The sequence below is a fragment of the Ursus arctos genome, unplaced genomic scaffold (assembly GCF_023065955.2).
Source record: "Ursus arctos isolate Adak ecotype North America unplaced genomic scaffold, UrsArc2.0 scaffold_32, whole genome shotgun sequence".
Classification (NCBI taxonomy): domain Eukaryota; kingdom Metazoa; phylum Chordata; class Mammalia; order Carnivora; family Ursidae; genus Ursus; species Ursus arctos.
In genome coordinates this window covers 20,370,289-20,394,006 of record NW_026623008.1, presented here as the reverse complement: position 1 = coordinate 20,394,006, position 23,718 = coordinate 20,370,289, and the positions used below count along the sequence as shown (strand labels likewise).

Sequence of the window (23,718 nt, the reverse complement as noted above, 5' to 3'; positions counted from 1 at the left end):
AGAGTTCAAGCCAGCCTCCTAGTGGGACTTCTCAGCCTAATCTATGTTCAGTTTCTTGCTTTAGGAATATCCTCAAAGTAGAATTAGGCTTGAAGTTAGGCTTAGCGGGTTGAAGTCACTAAGAGGCAACGTTTTGGGCATTCAACAGGTAAGATCCGCATTTAAGATCCGCAAGCTAATCATCTCTAAGATGAGCATGTACAGAACTGGGCGTATGCCACACTACCAGCTGTGCGTTGATAAAGAGTGAGCCAGCACATACGTCGATAGATCCGTGTGAATGTGTTCATTGAAGTTGGATGTATTCCCAGGTACTTACATAGGCAGAACACGTAAAGGAATTGGTAACAGAGGTGACTGATACCTATGGGACTGTTTATAAAAAGAAAACTGGCATTTTTTTTCCTTTTTGTGCTCATTTATTCCTTTTGAATTTTTATCAGTTAACAAATAGCCTAAAGGTCAATTCAACGAGTTCTGCAAATTCTAATCTGGTATTTAACACTACTAATAGCATCTTTGGGGCAGTCGTTTTCATGTGGTTTTCTTCTATGAAATGACTGAACCTATTCTCTGAGATCATTATGAAGGAAATAAGAAAATACTTTGAGCTATAAAGACACTATAGGAAAAAAGGATATTATGATCTTTAATATATCTGGAGATCAATCCATTTGAAGTCACCAAGATTTTGAATTATTCCCGTGTGACTTGATAACAGCTACAACCTGAGCTATTTCTTGGTTCAAATCTGGCTAAGAAGAACAGATGTGAACATGAGGCATATTCCAAATTCATGTGTCTATTCAAAAAATAACTTACACACCTATTGCATTCAGGACACCTTATTAGCTGTCTTAATGCAGACCTCTTTAGCACTTACATAAACCATCGCATTATAGCTACTTTTTAACTCGACCTCTCCTTCAAAACTTTCTCCCCCTTCTAACCCATTTTACAAAGCAGTGTCAAATTAATCTTTATTCAAGAACAGCTTTGATCTTGTCACTCTTTGCTCAACAATTTTAGTGACTCCCAGTTGTTTCAGATTGGTCTGAACTCAGCCTGGTATTCAAGGTCTTTGTTATCGTTCCTTCTTTTGCTACTCCCCTTCACTTTGTATATGTCTTTAAGCATAATCTGTGCTCCTTGTAGGCCGAAGCCCTTGTTTGCTTTCCTCTCTACCTTTGCCAGAGTTTTTCTCTTTTTCCTTGAACACCCTTTCTTTTCCCTTTCTGCACGTCTTACCTGCTCAGCTCACATACTGCTGCTTTATAGCCTGCCTTCATTTTCTTTTCCCCCAAAGCTGAAAAAAATGTTTTCGCCTTCTGAAACATTCCTTCCTCCCAATATTTTATTGTTCAGATTTATGTGGTACACAAAACGCTTGCATTGTAAGTACAGCATAACTCACCAAATAAAAATAACTGGTATCTAAAAATTCAGTGCAAAAAATGTGGGACCATTGTATTGCATGGATGAAATGACTAGGTCATCTAGCTTAAGTCCCAGAAGTTTCACTGCTGCATTCAAATTCCCTAGCTAAACCTGGGGATATGGTTGGCTGCAGCTAGTGGCAGTATACTCAGGCTTAAACGTCAGTGGGGAGAGTCTGAGTCCTGTCTGGGACTACTCAGATTTTATTAGTTATCTGGCTCCTGTTTTGTAGGCTTGGTCTGGGGATATTGGGGCCTACCCCCTACTCCCTGTTCTTTGATGTGTAGTGATTGCTTGCTTTTTCTCTATCAGCCTAACCCTCTCTGAGGTGCTACTCTCCCTCTTAGAACTTTTTTGGCCCAAAGGGCTAAGTGGACAGTAAGAGGCAATTGTGAATCCCATTCTGTCCAGTTTTCTGTTACGTTAGGGGTTCATTCTACAAGTAGATAGACTCCAAGTTTGCATGTAGCATATCATGGACCATTGTAGCATAGTAATTGGACCTTGGGAGGATATTTGGAACTATTAAATTTCCCATAAAAATGTTTCTTAGGTGATAGTAGAACCTGGAAAGGAAAAATTAGTTCTACCTTCTGACCATAGTAAGAGACATTTTATGTGGAAGGTTAGTCTCCTCGTTGCTGATTGTTTGCTCTTAGTGGTATTAACTATTTCCTCTATTTTTCATTAAAAATATATCACACATGAAAGTTTTTATTTTCTTGAACTTTTCTAGACCTTATGCACATATCCTCTCAGTTCCTGTGTCGGAAACTGCTTACCCTGGGCAGACTCCGTACCAGACACTACAGCAGTCTCAACCCTATGCTGTCTACCCTCAGGCAACCCAAACATATGGACTACCTCCTTTCGGTAAGGCGTTCTATTATAAGCAATTTCTAGGAGTGTTGATTTTATCCCCCAGAAACTTCAGTCTTTCTCCAAAAATCAAGTATGGCTAATCAGAAAGCTGAAAGATGATGGATTGTTCTTTACAGAGTACCTAGTCAGTTATAGGTGTGACGAAGTTGGGTGTGCAACTTTCCAACAGTATGTTTGACACATATTAAATAAAATCATAACTTTCAATACTCATTTGTGTATCTACCAAAATTTAGCTATTTCCGAGGTACGAAATCTTGACTGTAAAGCTTGGAATCTTTAAGTGTTTGGGAAACTCTTTGAGGCATTACTGTTACTTTCTTTATATAAAACGTGTTACCATGGTTAGATAAGCATAATAAATATATTTTGAGATGACTCATTTTCCTGCTAATACTTGGTAATCTAAATATCCAGATAGAGTATGCCTTATAGCATACTCTCCCTTTTTTTGGTCAATTTCTCCCTCTCTTTTCCTCCCTCTGTCCTAAACTGATCAGTTGTTGCTCTGCTGAACCAAGAAGTCATCTTAGAATGAGGAGAGTCCCCAATTTTATATAGCCTTATCTTGGGCATAGTTGGTTCTGTGGTTTTAGGTATGTTGGACATGAACTGTGAATTAGATTGATTTACTAGAAGTCAGTTTGAGACTCGTTGAGCACTTAATAGGTGTGCTGTTTTTTCTCTGTGCGTGTAAATTGATAGATACATGCAGTGTGCTTTATTGCCCCTTCCCTGGTTTCCGAGAACTGGTGTTAGAAAATTGAGAGAATACTGTATTATTTTTCACATATGCAACATGTTAATAAAATTATATCTGTAGCCTTTACTGAAACTAGCTGGAATTTAGAAAGATCTTCTAAACAGATCACCATAAATTCTGGATGTATTAGTGTTGTCTGCTTTTGGTTTCTACATTCCTGCTTTACCTGGCCTATTTGACTAGTCTTTATGATAGTGACAGCTTTCTTAGTTTTAGGCTTGTTAGCATGCCTTGGCTCCTGATAACTACTAAAAACAAAAATGGAAAGTTATGTTTTAATGATAGTGGTAGTTGATAACTTCATGGAAGAAGAAAAACAGAAATGCTCGTTTCCCCATTTGTACGTCCATGCCTCCATGCCTGGCAGTATCAGCCAGTATACTAAAATCTTAAATTTGTTATATTATATATTTAATGAGCCAAGACCGAGCAGTCCTTTTGGAAATGGAACTCTCTGTGAATATGTTTGTGCTTATATCTTTTTGCATATGTTAAAGCTAATTTTTCAACAGATGACTAGTAAAAGCTAGCAAGTATAAAGTATTTTTATATCAGTTTTTTACCTTCTGTTTTGATTGAAATTCATTATTAGCAAGCCCAGAGCCCTTTATGACATTGTTGAACAGTTGGTCATTCCTGCTGTTCAGTATTAAATAAAACTATTATATCTCTGATCCCAGATTATGGAATACCTAACATAGTGCCATGTGCATTTTATGGTATCTTTTATGATCACTGCATTTCCCTTGTATTAAAGAAAGAAAAAAAATCTGTGTAATAGGTCCTTGGTAAAAACTTGAAACTGTTTATATTGTAAAGAAATGTTGGTAATAACAGGCTCTTTTATTAATCTGGTTTTGTTTAATATTTGGGAGTGAGGGAGACTTGTTTCATAAATTCTTCTGTCAGTATTTGAAAGAAAGAGAATCAGCTAAATCAGACTCTTAAGTAATATGTGATGCTTACTGGAGGAAAATTTAGGTTGGGGTAATGTGAATGATAGATGTGGCATATTCTCAGAATTTATTAAGGAAATTATAGATATGGCTTTTTTTTTTTAAGTGAGTTCACTCAAGTATAAAATACTATTTCTTTCTTCTTGTTAAGATTTGACAATTTTATCTTAGTGCTGCCTGTTAGCACTATAACTAGATTAGCTAATCTGTTCTTTTATTTCAGATGTAAACAAGGCTTTGGAAATCTCGCTGTAATAATATCTAATGTTTATGAAGTGCATTATATACCAAGCAATATGCTGGGAACAAGTACCTCACACTTTACATTATTGTCTTATTTAATCTTAGAACAGTCCTAGAGAGTGAGCAATAGTATTTTCCCTTTTTATAGATGAGGAAACAGGCTTAGAAGGATCAAGTGACTAGCCTGAGGTCATACAATTAGGAAATGCCTGGGTTTAGAATTGAACCCAGGTCTGTTTAATTCCAGAAGTACTTATAAGTTTAGTCTGTGTCTCAGAGTTGAGTTTGAAATTAAAAGATGTTCCTCCTCTTGATGAAAGGAGAAAAGACTAGAGGAAATCTAGGAGGCCTATACTGTGAGCAGTCTGTAAAAGTAAAGGAATAGTGGTCATATTCTTATTAAGAGCTCCATAGAAATGTAGTGGGATGGCAGAAAGAGGATTCAAGGGTTAACTTCCAGTGATTTCAGTGAACATGTGGGAAGAAAGGGACACCCATTTATTTTTAGGAGCTCCTAAACGATTACCTTAGCTGCCACTGTTCCAGCTTCTTTTGAAAGAACTCTAATGTGAGATGGAGATTTGGTAATAGTATTAAGAACCTTAAGGATGTTCATGCCATTTCGCCCGGCAGTTTCACTTCTAGGGATTTATCCTATGGAACTAATTAGAGATACCACAAATTTTCAAACCAAGATACTCATCACAGCATTATTTATAACAGCAAAAGATTGGAAACAGCCTACATTTTGAATTGAAAGGCATGTGTTTAATTGCAATATAGCTATAGAATGGAAAACTTAGCAATCATATTCTCAAAAATTCACATTCTTAAAGAATATTCGGCATCTCGAGAAAAGTTTATTTTTAATTTTAAAAGCAATGTGTAAAACTAAAAGCAGTATAATATGCCAAGTTAGTATTTTTTAAAAATATGTACATAAAGAATAATTTGGAAGAAAATGTGAATGTTCGAGTACAGGCATTACAGATTTGATCTCCATTATCACGGCACTGTGGGAGGCGAGGACATAGTTGCATTATGCACAGGTGTCCGGTAACACAGTCCTGGACAAAAGCAAAAACTGCCTGTATTTTTTTCTGTGCAATGACACTATGCAATTTTTTTCTTTATACTTTCTGTGTTTTCTTCATTTTCTGTAACACACGTCTACTCACTTTATAATTAGGAAAAATACTCAGATTAAATTACTTAGTATTTGTAATAGCTTATCCCAGTGAGATATCAAATCAACAAAGCAAGATATTCTTTCATGTGTTTTTTCCTGAGCATTGGCATGTACTTCAGTTCCTAACCAAACTAATTTTCCTCTTAAAGATCTACTACTCTGATATGTATTACTATAAACCGAGCTGCTCAGTTTAGTTTGGTTAGTGACTAACCAAAGGTGAAGTATTTGTGCTGAGAAACTTGGGCAGCATTTGTGGTAAGACCCCAGTGTGGGGCAGTAAGAGAGTGGCGCTCAGAGACAGGCTTCATTTGCCATTGTTAGACCAGCTATTGTTCCACATCAGGCCCTTGGTGTTTAAAATGACTTGGTAAGCTCAGTAGTTGTAGGGATAGAGCAATGGACTAGGAGTCAGAAGAGCAGGGTTTGGTTTCATCTTCACTATGGGCAGTATTGCTCTACAGTCAGACCATTTGGTCATGCTGCCTGTGACTTGGAATTCTGGGAAGGGCGTTTTTAAAGGAAGATATTTATATGCTTTCAGAGCAAGGCTACTGTGATGCCAGAGACAGTGTTCATATGATCTTTTATTCTTCGATTCTTCATAAAATAATTGTATTTTGAATATCAACTTCATGTTTCTGGTCACGAACATTCAAAACTACTCTAAGTAGCCATTTCCCTACTTGCCTTAGACATTTTGCCCTGGTTTTTGACCCTATAAGAAGAGCCAGTTCATACCTTTTGAAACTTAAATAAATAATGAGACTGGCAAAACATTTTCAAGAAATACTATTCTCATTAATAAGATTCTATTTTAGTACAGTGTAATCTGAATGTGTTCGCAGATCCAACACACAGATTCAGAACCTATTTAGAAAAAAAATCATGTTGATTACAATAAATCTGAAAGTTATTGTGACATTGAAATGACAGTTTGTTTGCTTAAAAACGTGATACTCAACCACAAAGTATCATGGCACTGATAGTCAGATTTCAAATAAATGTTCAAAAAATAACATTTTCAAATATTTTTGGTGTTGAAATTTAGGTTTAGTTAGGACTTTAGCTGTGGCTAATGATCATAAACTAAGCGTGGAACGGGGGCCAGCCCTCCTAATGCATGCAAGAGATGGTAGTATTCTTTATTGTCCCCAAATAATTTATACCATGTGTTTAACAGGTGAGAAAAGAATATAACTTTTTTCTTTTTATCTTTTAACAGTTTGGGACAAGGTGATTGCCACATTCCATGTCAATGTGAGATTTTCACATCTCCCTTACATTTACTAATCAACAAATTTTACGGATCTGAGATATGTCAGTGCCCTGGTAAAGCAGAGGGCCCTACTATCAGTGCATTGTATTTCTATAAATTCAACATCAGATTAGAAGTAAATGAGGGGCGCCTGGGTGGCACAGCGGTTAAGCGCCTGCCTTCGGCTCAGGGCGTGATCCCGGCGTTATGGGATCGAGCCCCACATCGGGCTCCTCTGCTATGAGCCTGCTTCTTTCTCTCCCACTCCCCCTGCTTGTGTTCCCTCTCTCGCTGGCTGTCTCTATCTCTGTCGAATAAGTAAATAAAATCTTTAAAAAAAAAAAAAAAAAAAAAAAGAAGTAAATGAAATGAGTTAATATTGAATTTGAAGCTATGGTTGACCTTGGTATTGATTTCTTACCTGGAAGGTGATTGTGATCCTTCTTGGACCTAATTTAGCTTCAACTACACTGATCCACCAGCCATAATTGTTCAGAACACAGTGAACAACCAGACAGTAAGACTTTTTATAGATCGATTTTTGCATACCAAAATTATCACTAAAACTATTCATCATAAAGGACATCCTTAGGCTGTCATGTAGAAGCAAAGCTTTGTTTATGGTTTCCTAGTTTACTGCAAATGAAAAAGAAGATAAAGTGAGAAGTAAGAGATTGTCAAGTGACAGGTCACAAAGAAAAAAACAAAATGATATAGAACTATAACTGAGTTCTGTTTAGTAGTAAGCAAATGTCTTCACACATCCCAGTAGCCTTTGGGGGTGTCTCTGTAATATATATAGCACAACACACTAATTAATCTTTGTGACAATAGTTCTGAGAAAAGCTAAAGGTACGTTCACTATTTCCTCCTTGCAAAGAAGACAGGAAAAGATACAAATATATTTTAGAAAGATTGTGACTCAGGAGCATTGTGATAAAATAAAAGTGAACAGCTGTGATATCCATCAGTATGAGAGATTTATATGTGCTGACATGGAAAGATGTCTTTCACAGGTGTTATGTGGAAAAGCAAATTATGAACAATGTGTATAACATCCCATTTTTGTTAAAAAGAAAAAAAGATTAGTAAATACGTAGAAGAAATCTAAGTGACTTCTGCAAACTGTTAATAGTGCTTAACTCTGGATGCTGGGATTATATATGACTTTATTTTTCTAAGTTATATATTTCTGTAATGTTTTTAATTTATAAAAATTAAACCTATTTAGAAAAATGTCTTTCCTAATCAGAAGAAACAGGTAACAAAATAACCAGCTTAAGAAGGCAGAAAAATACTCAATACATTTTAGAAAGATTTGGTGCTTGTTTAATGGGTAAGTGAATTTTAAACTTATCTGGTATGTCTCCCGCCTTGACAATGGATAAATGATTTATCACTGTACACAATCATCAGACACTCTTTACAATAAATACTCCAGTTGGGTGTCAGTAGCTTTTTTTTTCTGAACCCTGGTCAGTCTCCCTCAGCCATGGAAATGAACTTATATACATATCATTATTGGGATTTTTGACAAGATTTTTGTTTCTATGGCCCCACTCCCCAGTCTTGGAAATTGTATTTGCTTGTGGTATATTATGAGTGGGAGAATCAGTAATTTTCTCTTACAAGCAAATTTACTTTTGTTTAAGATTTAGGTTTTAAACCTACTGGCTGATATTTGAAAGCATAACCATGCTCCTCAGTCCCAGTGTATTGTTTGTAATTGGTCCAATTTATCTGATTCAGGTGCATTGTGGCCAGGTATGAAACCTGAAAGTGGTTTAATTCAGACTCCATCTCCAAGTCAACACAGTGTTCTTACCTGCACTACAGGGTTAACCACAAGCCAGCCAAGCCCAGCACATTATTCTTATCCCATCCAAGGTAAATAGGCATGGTTGTGTGTGTTTTATTATTGTTGTTTTTGTTGTTTTCAGTCTATCTATATCTCCAAACAAATTGTGTAATACAGGAGCTCTGTCTTGTAAAATAGAAGGGGGTGATATTTGCATTTGTGCATGCTTTTTGTTGCTTTAGGCAAATCAGAACCCAGGACTCTAGTTTGTAAATAGTTCAGCCTTTAAATGGGAACTGCTTCATAGAATTGAAGCCTTCCCTTTTGCATGTTGGTGTCCAGAAAACCTGCCTGATTTTGTTTCAGTCTGTTCTCAGTGCCGTTTTGTCCTATAAATGAGCAGAAAGACTCCATGGGGTAGAACTTTGCTGACTTCTTTTATGTGAAGTCCGCATAGGGCAGAAGTGAGATGTGTGCTGCTTTTTTGCTACGGTGTTGTCATACCTCCATCCTCACTCCCCCACTTGCTGCTTCTTGGTGAGAGCATTTTTCTTTCTCAAAAAGTTCGTCTTGTTTCTATTTCATGATAAAAAGCATAGCCTTCAAGCTCGAACTCTGAAGATCTTTGCCTTTCTGAGTTGTTCTTCTGAAAGGTTAGAATTATGACAGGACTATTAGCAATGAAGACAGAGTAACTCAGAAGGCACTATGGAATTAATTCCCTGCCCTTCCAGATCTAACACAGGCAGTTTGTCATTACTCCAGATTGGAAATTAATGTCCATGTACCTGGCTTCTCATCTGCCTCCTTTCTCCTGATTTCTCCCAGCTTTAAGATTTTATTCCCTATAAAATGGGTGCTAGAGGAGTGAGGATGGGATAGCAAAAACTGGTCTGAGATACTCTTAAGATAAGAACTTTCGTGATGAGAAAGTGTTTTGATGTAGATTATATTAAATAAAATAGTTTGCTACTCAGTTTTAATTGTTTTCATTTAAATGGTTAAGAACTACTTCTGTTTGATCCATTTACCAGTTAGTAAATAATTAGGATGTCAGCTGGGCAGTCTGACCTCAGAGCATGAGTGCAATATTTATGATTTTCAGTATTGAAATCACGATGCCAATATCAACTCTCCCATAAGTGAGAACCTTTACTGACAGATAATGAAGTTTATTTTTCCTCCCCTTTTCTGGTTAACCTCTTGGCCCATTTTGTTGTTCATTAGAACTTTGGCAGAGGGTAGAATTTAAGGCAGAAGGTAACCATCAAGTTATCAATTTTTGCCTTTATTCTGAAGAAAAACATTGGTAGAATATAAGTTGAAACAATTGGCTAAAATGAAATGCGTGTATTGGCAGAGTTGAATTACCTGGGTTGTCTGCCCTCAGTATCACTCTCCTCACTCCCACCTTTAATTTCACTTAGCGTGGACAGTGAATATTAGCTATCTAGGGCTGCTCTGTTCCCCCTGTGTAACTATCCAGTCCTTCCACAGAATAAAAACAAGAAGAATTCTATCAATTTTTGGAAAATGGTCAAAATAGCAGTGTCTCCTCATCATACCCCAAAGCATTCTATAATTAACATAACATGTAGATTGTCTAGAGTTGTCAGATCACTGTGTTGTACACCTGAAGCTAATGTAATGTATGTCAGCATACTGCAACTTCTTTTAAAATATGTAATTTCAGCCTAAAAAAATTATACTTCTGGCTCGATCAACTCTGATCAAAGCCCTTTCTTCAGTTTATACAACGATGTTCATGAAAACCCTTTGGTTAAGTAAATCTGGCTTCTTTACATCAGTCTTTTCCTAGGGTATAACTATGTGGCCCAGTCTCTGATTATTTTCTTCAGTTGAGATGGCTTAAATGGCTAATATTCAAGTGGTAAAATTAATTTCAGAAATTTCAAAATTAATTTTAACTCAATCTTGACTTCTAATGAATGTGCTTGTACTCTAATATTGTTGGTAGCACATGATAGTCTTTTTTGATAGTCTTTCATTGACCATGAGTTTTGTTTTGTTCTGTTTTTTAATAGACTTTAGTTTTTACATTAGTTTTAGGTTTACAGAAAAATTGAGAGGATGGTACAGAGAGTTATATATTCCCCCATCTTGCATATAATTTCCCCTATAATTGACATCTTACATTAGAATGGAACGTTTATTACAATTAATGAACCCATATTGGTAGATTATTATTACCTAAGTCCATAGTTTATTCATATTTCCTTAGTTTTTACCTGATGTCCTATTTTTGTACCAGGATCCCATCCAGGATACCACATTTCATTTAATTGTCATGTCTACTTAGGCTCCTCTTGACTGTGTAGTTTTTCAGGGTTTTCTTGTTTTTGATGACCTTGACATGCTATACATGAATCCCACAAGTTATACAGGAATATACATGTCTACAAAATAGACGGGAATCCCACAAGTATTTATTGAGCGTCACCTACTCTGTGCCAGGTTTTTTGCTAGATATTGGAGATAATGAATAAGATAATAAGATTCTGCCTTTGTGGAGCTTATAGATGAGTAGAGGAAACAGAAAACAGGCAAGTAAATAATTAAATAGATTTTGAAAAGTTCTCTGAAAGAAAAAAAGAATAGGTTCCTGTGACTGGAGAACAAGGAGTTAGTTTTATTTTTTTTTTTTTTATTAACGTGCCAGCAGGGGGCAGTGGGGAGGGGCAGAAGGAGAGGGAGATGGAGAGAGAGAATCTTAAGCAGGCTCCATGCTGAGTGTGGAGCCCAGTGTGGGGCTTGATCTCATGACCTGAGCCAAAATCGAGAATCAGACACTTAACTGACTGAGCCACTCAGGCGCCCCAAGGAGTTAGTTTTAATAGACGGGTCAAAGAGAGTGCATCTGAGGAAGTAGACATGCTCAGGAGGAGCCAACATGCTGGGAGGGCAAGAGGGACAGGCCAGGGAGAACAATCCAGGCAGAGCGAGCAACACTGCAAAGGTGCTCGAGGGAGAAAGAGCTTGTCTTATTTTGAGTAACTTGAAAGCCAGGTAGAGAGAGACACGTATAAAATTAGACATGGGTAGAAAGTAAATCTTGTGCCAACTTTTATGTACCATTAACCCTTAGGTCAGCCCTCTGGCTTTGGGGCAGTGTCATTTAATTTGGCTGTGCCTCTCACAGCTCTATAACCACCATCTCCTGATTAAAACTGTCTATGTATTTTGACTATATTACTTGGACCTCTAGTGGGGCGTGGTTCTTCACAACACACCTATGAGGAAACTACTGAGTCGCCTCTTTTCATATTTATTAATTGGACCTCTAGTGGGCCATGGTTCTCAGAAGCTTTGTCTTTCTATTATTTTACAGCTCCGTTGTCAGAACAGGAGTGGAGACTATCCAAAAACAGTTGGTCATGCCATTGACGTTTGGAGGGCTAATAGTCTTCAGATATATATCAATAGGATTGACCACTTGAGTTTTGTTTGATCCTCTAAGTTTGTACTTTTTGTTGCAATTTTATTGCCGCTACTTTTGTTTTTTAAATCTGCAATCAGATATTATTTGTTGAGACATATATATGTGTATGTATATGGGTAGACCAATAAGTACTTTTTTGAGATGTGTGGCTTTTTAGTCATAGTTATATGTAGGGTAGGGTATACAGTGATGTGTGTACATTTTTAGGTAAGTTTAGCTTGGGTTCAATGATAGTTACAAGAGCCTAAAAAATTATTTATTTATTATCATCTGACTCTGTCAATGGAATCTAATCTCCGTGAGGGCAGGGACTTTGCCTTATTCACTACTCTGTTCCTCAGTGACTAGAACGGTTTCTGGATGCATAGTATGCTGTGGTTTGCTGAATGAATGAACTAATGGCACATATGAGAAATGATTTGATTGAGTTGGAGAAGTGTTACTGAACCCTATAAACTTTCTAGGTCAGCAGGCCAACATTTCCTGTGATAGAAGTCACTATTGCTGAAAGTAGTTTGTGATCCTTAGTAGGGTACTCATTAAAAATTCAGTATCAGCAACTAGCTAATCAAGTCATTAAACTTTTGGTGGAGATAATAAGAGTATATGACCAGTTGTTTGTAAGGTCTACCTTTTTACCTGTAGCCCATTTCAGTAAGTGGTCTGAAAATTGTTAAATTTATAAAACCACTTTGTTAGAGTACTTTTCCCCCCCATGTATGTCACGATCAGATATGAATGGGTTGTACTGCTAACCATTTATAAGTTAGTAAGAAGGTAGAACAGAATTAAAGGGAAATAGGAGGAAAAGAGGAGTATATGCTAGAATAAAGACCAATGAAAAATTGAACTAGAAATGAACTTTGCTAGGAGAGATAAACTTAAGAGATTAAGTAAATTATTCATTTTTCCCCCCACCTAAATCACCTTATGTTCTTCTGTTTTATTGCATGGCTACCTAGCATAATGTACTGGTAATAAAACCTGAAAGCCACTCAAAATATCTATCCACAAGAATAATTAAAAACTATATACAGAATCATCTAAGCCTATGTATTATACAGTAATTCCTTGTACTTCCCTGTAGGGGAAAAATGGGTTAAGCCATAGTAGGAAAGAAAATGAATATTGGTGGGAAGAAAATACCATCTGTGAGGTTATTAAATCTATTTCATTTGATTGTTATGTTTAAGAAGGTAAATTCTTAGTTCCCCTGGGGGAAGAAGTATTGTAGAAAAAATCTCCCTGGATAGTCAGGAAATCTGATCCCTAGCTCATCCAGTTGGGAGATCCCAGTCATCATCATGACTACCACTAGTGGCATGATAGTAGACAAATTACCTTAACTCTTCTTTGTCCCAAGTTCTTTATCTGAAAGCTGGGGTTGCAGCAGTAGCTGTTCCTTAGACTTTCTCTTCTAATCTTTTCTAGACTTTCTTCTAAGCAGAGTACCCCTGGGGAAAGGGATAAGAATTCCCCTGATTTTGACGAGTACTCTCAGGTTTCTGCTTCATTTGTTCATCTGTTCTGTTCTTAATGGAGGTTTTCCTATTAACTTTACCAGTAAAGGACTTTTTGCTAATGGGATAGGTAGTCAGATAGGTTTACCTCATGGTGAACCCTTGTGGCCTGTGTGACTGCAGTGGGAACCATGTCTAAGTATGCTTATAAGTGAGGGAGAGGAGTTCAAGACCAGTACCTCACAGTCTCAGTTACTCTGTCCACCTGAAAATAGTCACTTTAACAAATAGTAGTCACTGAAGATTTGACTAAAACCCTGGTGGAATCTGTGATAGAAGGGTATTAAAAAAGCCCAAATTCCTTGTCCCAATACGGGCAGCCTAAATAGCTTACAGAGTACATTGTTACCCGGCCAGAATAATATTTAGTATTTTCCAAGTTTTTCCAGGCTCATTGGTAAAATCATTAAATGCCAGATCATGTTTGTTGATCCACATGAATAATCCAGGATTTAAGTAGAGCCCAAGAAGCAACTCCAAGCACCTTTGGGGGATCAGCTCCATTTCTCAGAGTAATTATGTTGCATTAGGAAAGGCATACTTTGGGGCAAGCGACAACAAATATCACAGTATAGGATTTACATGTGGATTTTCCAGAGCTCTTGTTGTTTCTGCTGGTTGTCAGTAGGTCACATTGCAGGTGAGTCATTTTTCGACAGCTCAGAAGATAGACTGGAGTGATTTGGTTTAGGTTCTGATTCCATTGACATCATTAGTATGAGCCAGTGCATTGTGTATGTATTATTCCTAGGACTTTAATAGGAAGAGTTGAAGACTCAAGTTGAAACAGAAAAATGTTTGAACTGTTTTATTTCTAATCAAGACTAGAGTAAGGTATGGCATGCAGGAGAGCAAAGCCAGTGTTTGTTTCCTTTGCGCCATGTTCTCTATCTCCTTGTAGATCTGTTTACGTAAGAAACAATATGTTGTCCATTTCTTCTAGGCTTTTACATGATATCTTTAACATCTTTTAACACTCTCAATCCTGTAGCTTCAAGCACAAATGCCAGCCTGATATCCACTTCATCTACAATTGCCAATATCCCAGCGGCAGCAGTTTCCAGCATCTCGAACCAGGTACTGTGCAACTTCATTCATCCTATTTGATACAGTTCATCAAGCTTGCTCTTCTTCTCTTCACTCCATGGTCAGTTTGCCAATCTAAGAAACAACCAGAACTAGGACCCTGGATGGTTTTTCAGGCTGCCATCCAGTTTCTCTCATTTCTCTGCTAAGTCTCTGAATGATATGGCTGCATCTGTTCCTTTACCTCCTTTGTGTGTCTGCTTCCTGCCTTGTCCCTACCAGAATGTAAGCTCCATCAGGATAGGGACTTATCTTTCTATTTTGTTCACTTACGTATTCCCAGAGTTCAGAAATTGCCTGGTTCTCACATTAAAGACACAAAATAACCATTTGCGGAATGAATGTTCCTTCTACTTTTTTATTTAGCCACTCATTCCTTTGTGAATTCTTTATGGTCTGGTCTTGATCACTGTTCTGTTAACTCTTGATATGTAGATCACTGGTAATAGCTTCAGTGTTTTAGGGTTTTCTGTTTTTGCTGTTAGGTTTTTATTTGTTTTCTCTGCAGCAATGAATCTTTTCTCCGTGAATCTCTTCTGGCTGTAATTAACATTACTGTTCTGGGGGCGCCTGGGTGGCACAGCGGTTAAGCGTCTGCCTTGGGCTCAGGGCGTGATCCCAGCGTTATAGGATCGAGCCCCACATCAGGCTCCTCCGCTAGGAGCCTGCTTCTTCATCTCCCACTCCCCCTGCTGTGTTCCTTCTCTCGCTGGCTGTCTCTATCTCTGTTGAATAAATAAATAAAATCTTTAAAAAAAAAAAAAAAAACATTACTGTTCTGGTTCATCTTTTGTTTGACTGTTTTTGCATTTATTCATTCTTATAGTTCACAAATTACTGAGTTTCTGCTATACACCTGGCACTCTTCAGTGTACTGTTTATCACTTTCCCTTTCGTAGGTTTTCTTTTTGATCCTGTTTTCTCTCATGGACGGTGTATGTAGTTTTCCACGTGTTTATTACTTCATCCCCAGAAATGTTTAACCACATTCACAACTACTTCCGAAATGAACATTCTAGTCCTGACCTCATGATATCTATAGGCTTCTGCTGATTGATGGCCTATTTTTCTTTAATGTCTTGCTATTTCCCTAAGTTCATCATATCGAAAACCAGGCTTTCATTCCTCCTTTTTTTGTCTCGTTGTCCTCCAAAAGTAAAACCACTTTTCTCTATGACTTCTCAATTGTCAATGAGACCATTTTTAAATAAACCTAGGCCTCAGACCAAACCAGTCATTTTCAGTTTTATTCCTCACCCATTCCTGATCCAGCCATTTCTAGAATTCTTTCTTTTCCATTTTTGCTATTATTTCCCATGTTTTGGTTTCCCATGTTTCTCTTTTAATCCTGAATTACTTCAGTTAACTCTTCGTCTCATCTCCAGTTTTTCTCTGTACCTAACCATTTCCTAAAACACTATCTGAGGGTGCCTGGCTGATTCATTCGGTGGAGCTTGCAACTCTTGATTTCAGGGTCATGAGTTCAAGCCCTATGTTAGGGGTGGGATAGAGATTACTAAAAAATAAAAAATAAATTTAAAAAAAGATTTTGAAGCACTATCTGAGTAATTTTTTCAAAAGTCCACCTTTCTCCTGTCAATTACCTGTCCAGAATCTTTTTGTATTTTTGTTGTTTTGATTTTGATAGTCCCTATTACCTGCCCCACACACAAATTATACAACATTGCCTAAAGAATCCAAGTCACATTCATGGGCTTGCATGACACATTCAAGCCTGCAAGATCCTTTGTTTCAACCAGACTCAACATCTCTGGTCCCCTAATAAAACCTTTTCAGGGCCTATTCGTGCTCTTATTCCCTGTCTCTGTTTATCTCAGAAAGCTCTCTGACTACCACAGTCTGCAGGGATAGTTGTCTTCTTCTGCATTTAAGTCATTTGACATACAATTTATTGCCAATTTGTTTGGAAATATTGTTGTCTTCTCCGGCTAGACTTATAACTCCCTTGAGTTCAACCAGTACAACTTACTCTTTTCTTTAATGTTCCAGCTCATACACAGACATGCACCCTGACTGAGCTGTATTTGGTTTATGATAGGTGCTCAGTACTCTTTATAATTGGTCTGGTTGATTAGCTTCTTCCTACTTGTTACCAACATCAGTTGAAATTTTTTAAGGTGTGTATTTGCGCTATATATCATAGACATTTTTGTACAGCTTTACTAAGGTATAATTGATATATAATAATCTGCATAAATTTAAATTGTACAGTTTGATAAGATTTGACATGTATGTGCCCATGAAGCCATCAAAAGTTCCCTCCAGTTTTCTTTTCTTTTTTTTTTTTTTTTTTTAAGTAGGCTGTATGCCCAGCATGGAACCCAAAGTGGGGCTGGAACTCATGACCCTGAGATCAAGACCTGAGCCGAGATCAAGAGTCAGAGACGCTTAACCAACTGAGCTACCCATGCATCCCTCCCTCCAAATAGTTTATTTTATTTTAAAGATTTTATTTATTTAAGAGAGAAAGAGCACAAGGGGGGGAGGGGCAAAAGGAGAGGGGAAGCACACTCCCCGCTGAGCAGGGAGCCCCATGCAGGGCTCAATCCCAGGATCCCTGGAATGTGACCTGAGCCAAAGGCAGACACTTAATCAACTGAGCCACCCAGGTGCCCCAGTACTCAGTTTTTTTTGTTGTTGTTGTTTTTGTTTTGTTTTTTTTAAAGATTTTATTTATTTATTCGACAGAGATAGAGACAGCCAGCGAGAGAGGGAACATAAGCAGGGGGAGTGGGAGAGGAAGAAGCAGGCTCATAGCAGAAGAGCCTGATGTGGGGCTCGATCCCAGATCGCCGGGATCACGCCCTTAGCTGAAGGCAGACGCTTAACCGCTGTGCCTCCCAGGCGCCCCCCAGTACTCAGTTTTTAAACTGGGAAACCTACGGGCACCTGTGTGGCTCAGTTGGTTAAGCAACTAACTGCCTTAGGCTCAGGTCATGGTCCCAGAGTCCCAAGATCGAGTCCCGCATCGGGCTCCCTGCTCAGCGGGGAGTCTGCTTCTCCCTCTGACACTCTCCCCTCTCATGCTCTCTCTTACTCTCTCTCTCTCAAATAAATAAATAAAATCTTAAAAGAAAAAACCCAGAAATTTATTAAACTGGGGAACCTTAATGTAGGATGTGTTTTTTTGTTTAAGCTCATCTGTACTTAGAAAGCACTAGAATCTAATGCAGTTGCTTATAAACTTCTTAAAGAATCTTCAGAAGTTCTGTGCAGAAATTTATACAGAAATTCAGCACTTAAAATAGAAAAAAAGGGGCACCTGGGTGGCTCAGTCCTTGAGCGTCTGCCTTCGGCTCAGAGCGTGATCCCAGAGTCCTGGGATCGAGCCCCACATCAGGTTCCTCCACTAGGAGCCTGCTTCTTCCTCTCCCACTACCCCTGCCTGTGTTTCCTCTCTCGCTGGCTGCCTCTCTCTGTTAAATAAATAAATAAAATCTTTAAAAAAAAAAAAAAGAAAGAAAGAAAGCTGTTAGAATAGAAAAGGGACATTGTAGAGTACGTGGGACCCTTCCCTCTCCAAAGATAGCCCCTGAGGTGTCTCCTCTTGACTCTTAGTTTTCTGCAGAATGCATTTTGAAGATCATTGGTTTACGTGGAAGCTATAGATGGGTAAATGAGAAGTCAAATAAATGTTTTAGGAAAATAACTATGAATAAGAGAGACATGAAAGTCTCTTGTGTTGAAATCAGCGTTTTGCTCTTTCTAAGAGTTTTGTTTTCCTCCCTTATTGCCCTTGGTCTGCAGGACTATCCCACCTATACTATCCTTGGTCAGAGTCAGTACCAGACCTGCTACCCCAGCTCCAGCTTTGGAGTCACAGGCCAGAGTAACAGTGAGGCTGAGAGTGCCACATTAGCAGCAGCCACATACCAGACGGACAAGCCTAGTGTCATGGTACCTGCGCCTGCAGCACAGAGACTTTCATCTGGTAAGCACCGGAGCTCTCAGAACTTTGGCCTAAGGGCACCTCATTCAACATGTAATAGTAAAGATCATTTTGTTCTGGTCTAAGTCACTGTTACTGTGCTATTGGCTTTCCCTCTCGGGTGAGGAATATTTAAACATTGGAACCAGACCATATGATGAGTCATTGGCAGGCTGAATGTAATACCTGATGTTGTGAACAGAAAAATCCCAAGAATGAAAAGACTGTGACACCCACCCCGCCCTTTAGCTTTAATGTGCTTGTCACGGGGAACTTCAGAATCTTGGCATGTTTTGTAAAAGTGGAAGGACTCCAGTTTTGGTCTCTGCATATTTTGGACGCTTGCTGAGACCTCAGAGCAGTAGTTCCTAGCTTTTTCTGTGTCACGTATCTCCAAGATCCTGAGGAAAGCTATGGTCTTTTCCCCCTCAATGAAATACATAAAATTTAACCTACAGTTTAAACCTATACATTTAGATTTGAAATTTATCGATGAATTATGAAGTCCAGGTTAAAAAAAACAAAACCCTGACATCAAGACCTTATACACACATTCAGTAAATAAACATATGTATATGCTTTTTATTTGTTTCTATCATTCAGGAAAATTTGGTGGTTGGCTGTCACATCATGTAACTGGAGGGAGGACTGTTTGTTAGCACTAATGCATTTTTTAGAAGTATCTCAACTAAAGCACTTTTTTGTGCACCTTGCCTTCACTAGTCTTCTAAGGAAATGGAAGTACAGATGGTCACCGCTTCAAACTTACATAACTTTGAAATAGTTACACATGTTGAATGCCTTAGTTTTGAAATTATATCTCTAAATATCTTTGTTCTTCATAACAATTTTAACTTTTTAAGAATAGGGAATTTCAAACCTAGAAGTTGTCAGAATAGTGTAATGAACCTCTTATGTATCCATCGCCCATCTTCAACAATTAACTCATATTTCAGCTATATTTCATCCAGTTCTGTTGCCAAATTCCAGGCATCGTATGTCTAAAAGATAAATACTTGCTGTCATAATCACAATGCCATTATCTCATCTGAAATAATTCAACAGTAATTCCTTAATATCATAAAATGCTAAAAGGTATTATTTCTAGTTTTCTCATAAATGTTAAGAGTTTTATTTTCCTTTTATAGTTTACTTAAATTAGGGTCAAAGTAAGGTCCATACATTGGGATTGGTGGATATATATTTTGTCTCTTTTAACTTATAAATTCCCCTCTTTTTTAATTCTCTGGTGTACTGTATTTGTGAAGAAACTGGAGTGTTTATCTCATGCCATCTTCTAGTCTGAATTTTGCTGATTATCTCTGTATTGGGTAGATCAATATGTCCTGCTGCCTTCGGTATTTTATTTTAAATTGGTAAATAGATCTAGAGTTGGGATTTTCAACTAAAGGTGATTTTTGTGCCATGCCCTCTCCCACATTCACCTAAGACATTTGACAGTGTATGAGACATTTTCAGCTGTCACAGTGGGTGGGGAGTGCTGCCGGCATCTAGTGGATAGAGGCCAAGGGTGCTGCTTAACCAAGCATCCTATAATGCGTAGGACGTCAACTCAACAAAAAATTATCTGGCCCAAAACGTCAATTGTGCCAAGTCAAGAAACTCTGATGTAGAAACTTGACCAGATACAGATTCAGATTTTTGTTTTTTGTTTTTGTTTTGGCAAACAGCTTTATAGCTGTGCTTCCATTGAGAGGCAGGTATGTAAATTCTGTTAATAACTCTCTCTGTGATGTTAGGAGCTGTTGATGCTCGATGTTGATGCCTACGTCTACATTCCTAAACTGATTAGGTAAAGTTTGGTTTTCCAGCCTTTATCCCTGCAGTATGATTCTTAAGGATAGAAAGCATGCTGACCCCTCTTCCTGCTCTGGTTCTTATAGCCTGTGACTACTAGCAATATATGTCTCACTTTTTGTTCTAGGAGATCCTTCTTCAAGCCCATCTTTGTCCCAAACTACACCAAATAAAGATGCTGATGACCAGTCCAGAAAAAACATGACTGGCAAGAATCGGGGCAAAAGGAAAGCTGATGCCAGCTCTTCCCAGGACAGTGAATTGGAAGTATGGGAAGAAACTCATTTGAGTTACCTACTTTCTTCCTCATTTTTTAAGTTCATTGAACATGCATATCTGAAACTCATGGAGATACCATAGTTCTATGTTGAATGCCCCCCCCCCATTTCTGGGCAAGAGAAACGAAATTGGCCACATGAAGAGAGAAATGTAAAAAAACATTTCCCCGTGCCCGTAACTCACCATATTACTTTTAGATGCTTTTCACCAAAGCATTGAAAAAGCTTTTTTGAATTTAGTTAGCCAGGTAACTTTTTAAGGGAAAGAACAAACTGTTCTCTCTGTTCCAGAGGAAAACAGAAAGAACAATTCCCTCATATTCAGAAAGCACAGGGTGTCACAAATAATGTCATAATGTTCTCCATTTAAAAATCTAAAAGTAAAATGAGAAGATGAGAGTGCTTTAGGCTAAGCTTCTGTGAAACCTGTGACGAGATCTGGTAACTTATTAATGAGATTGGTACTCACTTATTTTGTGGTTAAGCACTGTAAGAATTTATTATGGGCATACATTTGGCTTCGTTGTTAAAAAGATTAGAAAATCATACAAAATGCTAATAAGTGGAGTTTTTATATGCTTTTGTTTTTGTGTTTGATTTTTCTATAATATGAGCATTTAATGGGCAGAGGGATGCTGTATTTAAAAATGAGTTCATTGATAGGTATTAAGACATAAGTAAATTGAGGCTATGTTTGGGGACTCTCTTTCCTTTTGTTTGTGACACACACACAAAAAAGGTAAAAAAGAAGGAAAATTTAAAGTCCTTTTACATTTATTGGGAAAAACTGAGAACCCATTTAGTTTTTTTAATTGTGGTAAAATATACATAACATAAAATTTACCATTTAACCATTTTTTAAGCGTGCAGTTCGATGACATTAAGTACATTTACAGTGTTGTTTGTTACCACTGTCTATTTCCAGAACTTTTTCATGATCCCAGACAAAAACTCTGTACCCATTAAGCAATAACTCCCCATTCTCCCCTCCCATTAGCCCCTGGTAACCTCTCTTCTACCTTCAGTTTCTAGGAATTTGCCTATTCTGAGTATCTCATATAAGTGGAATGATACAATATCTACCCTTTTATGTGAGGATTCTTTCACTTAGCATGTTTTCAGGGTTCATATATGTTATAGCATGTGTAAGATCTTCATTTCTCTTTATGGCTGAATAATATTCCATTATGTGTATATACCATGTTTTGTTTACCCATTCATTTGTTGATGGACACTAGTGGTTTTTTTCACCTTTGAGGTATTGTGAACAATGCTGCTATGAACACTGCTATCCAGATATTTCTTTGAGTCTCTTTTCAGTTATTTTGGGTATAAACTGAGGAGTAGAATTGCTAGATTATACGGTAATTCTGTGTTCAACTTTTTGAGGAAACAACAGAATGTTTTTCATAGTGGCTACATCATTTTACATTCCCACCAGCAATGCATGAGGGTTCTAATTTCTCCACATCCTCGCCAACACCTATTTTTTCTCTCTTTTTTTTTAATCATAGCCATCCTAATGGATGTGAAATGGTTTAGATTTCCATTTTCTTAATGACTACTAATGTTGAACATGTGTTCATGTATTTATTGGCCATCTGTATATTTTCTTTGGAGAAATAGCTGTTCAAATCCTATGCCCAGTTTTTAGTTGAGTTGTTTGGTATTTTGTTGTTGAGTTTTAGGAATTCTTTATATATTCTAGATACTAATCACTTACTAGATATGTGATGTGCAAATATTTTCTCCCATTCTGTGGGTTCTTTTTACTCTCTTGATAGTATTCTTTGATGCACAAAAGTTTTACATTTTGTTGAAGTCCTGTTTTTCTTTTATTGCTTGTGCTTTTAGTGTTAAAAATACAAGGTTATAAAGGTATTTACCTGTGTTTTCTTCTAAGAATTTTATTGTTGTAGCTTATAAATTTAGGTCTTTGATTCATATTGAATTAATTTTTTTCATATTGAGTTAATTTTTGTATATGGTGTAAAGTAAGGGTCTAATTTCATTCTTTTGCACGTGGATATCCAGTTTTCCCAGCACCTTTTGTTGGAAATATTTTCTTTTCCCCATTGAATGGTCTTAGCATCCTTGTCAAAAATTGACCATATGCGGGGGCACCTGGGTGGCTCAGTTGGTTAAATATCTGCCTTTGGCTCAAGTCGTGATCCCAGAATCCTGGGATTGGGTCCCCAAATCGCACTGGACTCCCCGCGCAGCAGGAAGTCTGCTTTTCCCTCTCCTGCTGCCCCTCCTCCCCCACTCATGCTCTGTCTCTTGCCCTGCTCTCTCTCTCTCAAATAAATAAAATCTTTTTTTAAAAAATTGACCATGTATGTTAGGGTTTAATTCTGAGTCATCTTGTCAGTTTCATTGGTTTATGTTTCTATCCTTTTGCAGGTACCACATTGTATTGATTACTGTAACTTTGTAATAAGTTTTGAAATCAGGAAGTGAGTCTTCCAACTTCATTCTTTTTTCAAAATTATTTTGGCCATTCAGGCCATGGAATATGAGATTCCATATGAATTTTAGGATGAGTCTTTCTATTTCTTTAAAAAGCACTATTGGGATTTTGATAGAGATTGCATTGAATTTGTAAGTCATTTGGGTAGTATTGTCACTTTAACATTGTTAAATCTTTCATCCATGAACATGGGATGTCTTTCCATTTATTTAGGTCCGTCTAATTTCCTTCAGCAGTGTTTTATAGTTTTCAGTATACAAGTGTTTTACCTCTCAAATTTATTCTTTTTTTGTTTTGTTTTTTGAGAGAGAGAGAGTGAGTGAGTGAGTGGCAGGGAGGGGCAGAGGGAGAGTGAGAATCTTAAGCAGTCTCCATGCCCATCACAGAGCCCAGTGTGGGGCTTGAGCTCACCACCCTGAGATCATGACCTTAGCCAAAATCAAGAGTCGGATGCTTAACTTACTGAGCCACCCAGCCATCCCTCAGTTAAATTTATGCTTAAGTATTTTATTATTTTTGCTGCTATTGTAAATGGAATTATTTTTTAAATTTCTTTGAGGATTAGTCATTGCAAGTATATAGAAATACAGCTCATTGCTGATTCATTAGCT

The 23,718-nt window shown here is 37.5% G+C and overlaps 1 protein-coding gene across 2 annotated transcripts in view; it reads left to right on the top strand.

Annotated features, from left to right (window-relative positions):
- EYA3 (EYA transcriptional coactivator and phosphatase 3) overlaps positions 1-23,718 on the top strand; it is a 95,560-nt gene that overhangs the window by 48,048 nt on the left and 23,794 nt on the right. The window contains exons 6-10 of one of the 2 annotated variants that reach the window (XM_026516904.4): positions 2,174-2,310; positions 8,478-8,615; positions 14,498-14,583; positions 18,361-18,544; positions 20,487-20,626. In XM_026516904.4, the coding sequence (XP_026372689.1) occupies positions 2,174-2,310; positions 8,478-8,615; positions 14,498-14,583; positions 18,361-18,544; positions 20,487-20,626 (685 nt within the window). The remainder of the gene's footprint in view (positions 1-2,173; positions 2,311-8,477; positions 8,616-14,497; positions 14,584-18,360; positions 18,545-20,486; positions 20,627-23,718) is intronic. The other variant, XM_026516905.4, reaches the window with a different exon arrangement.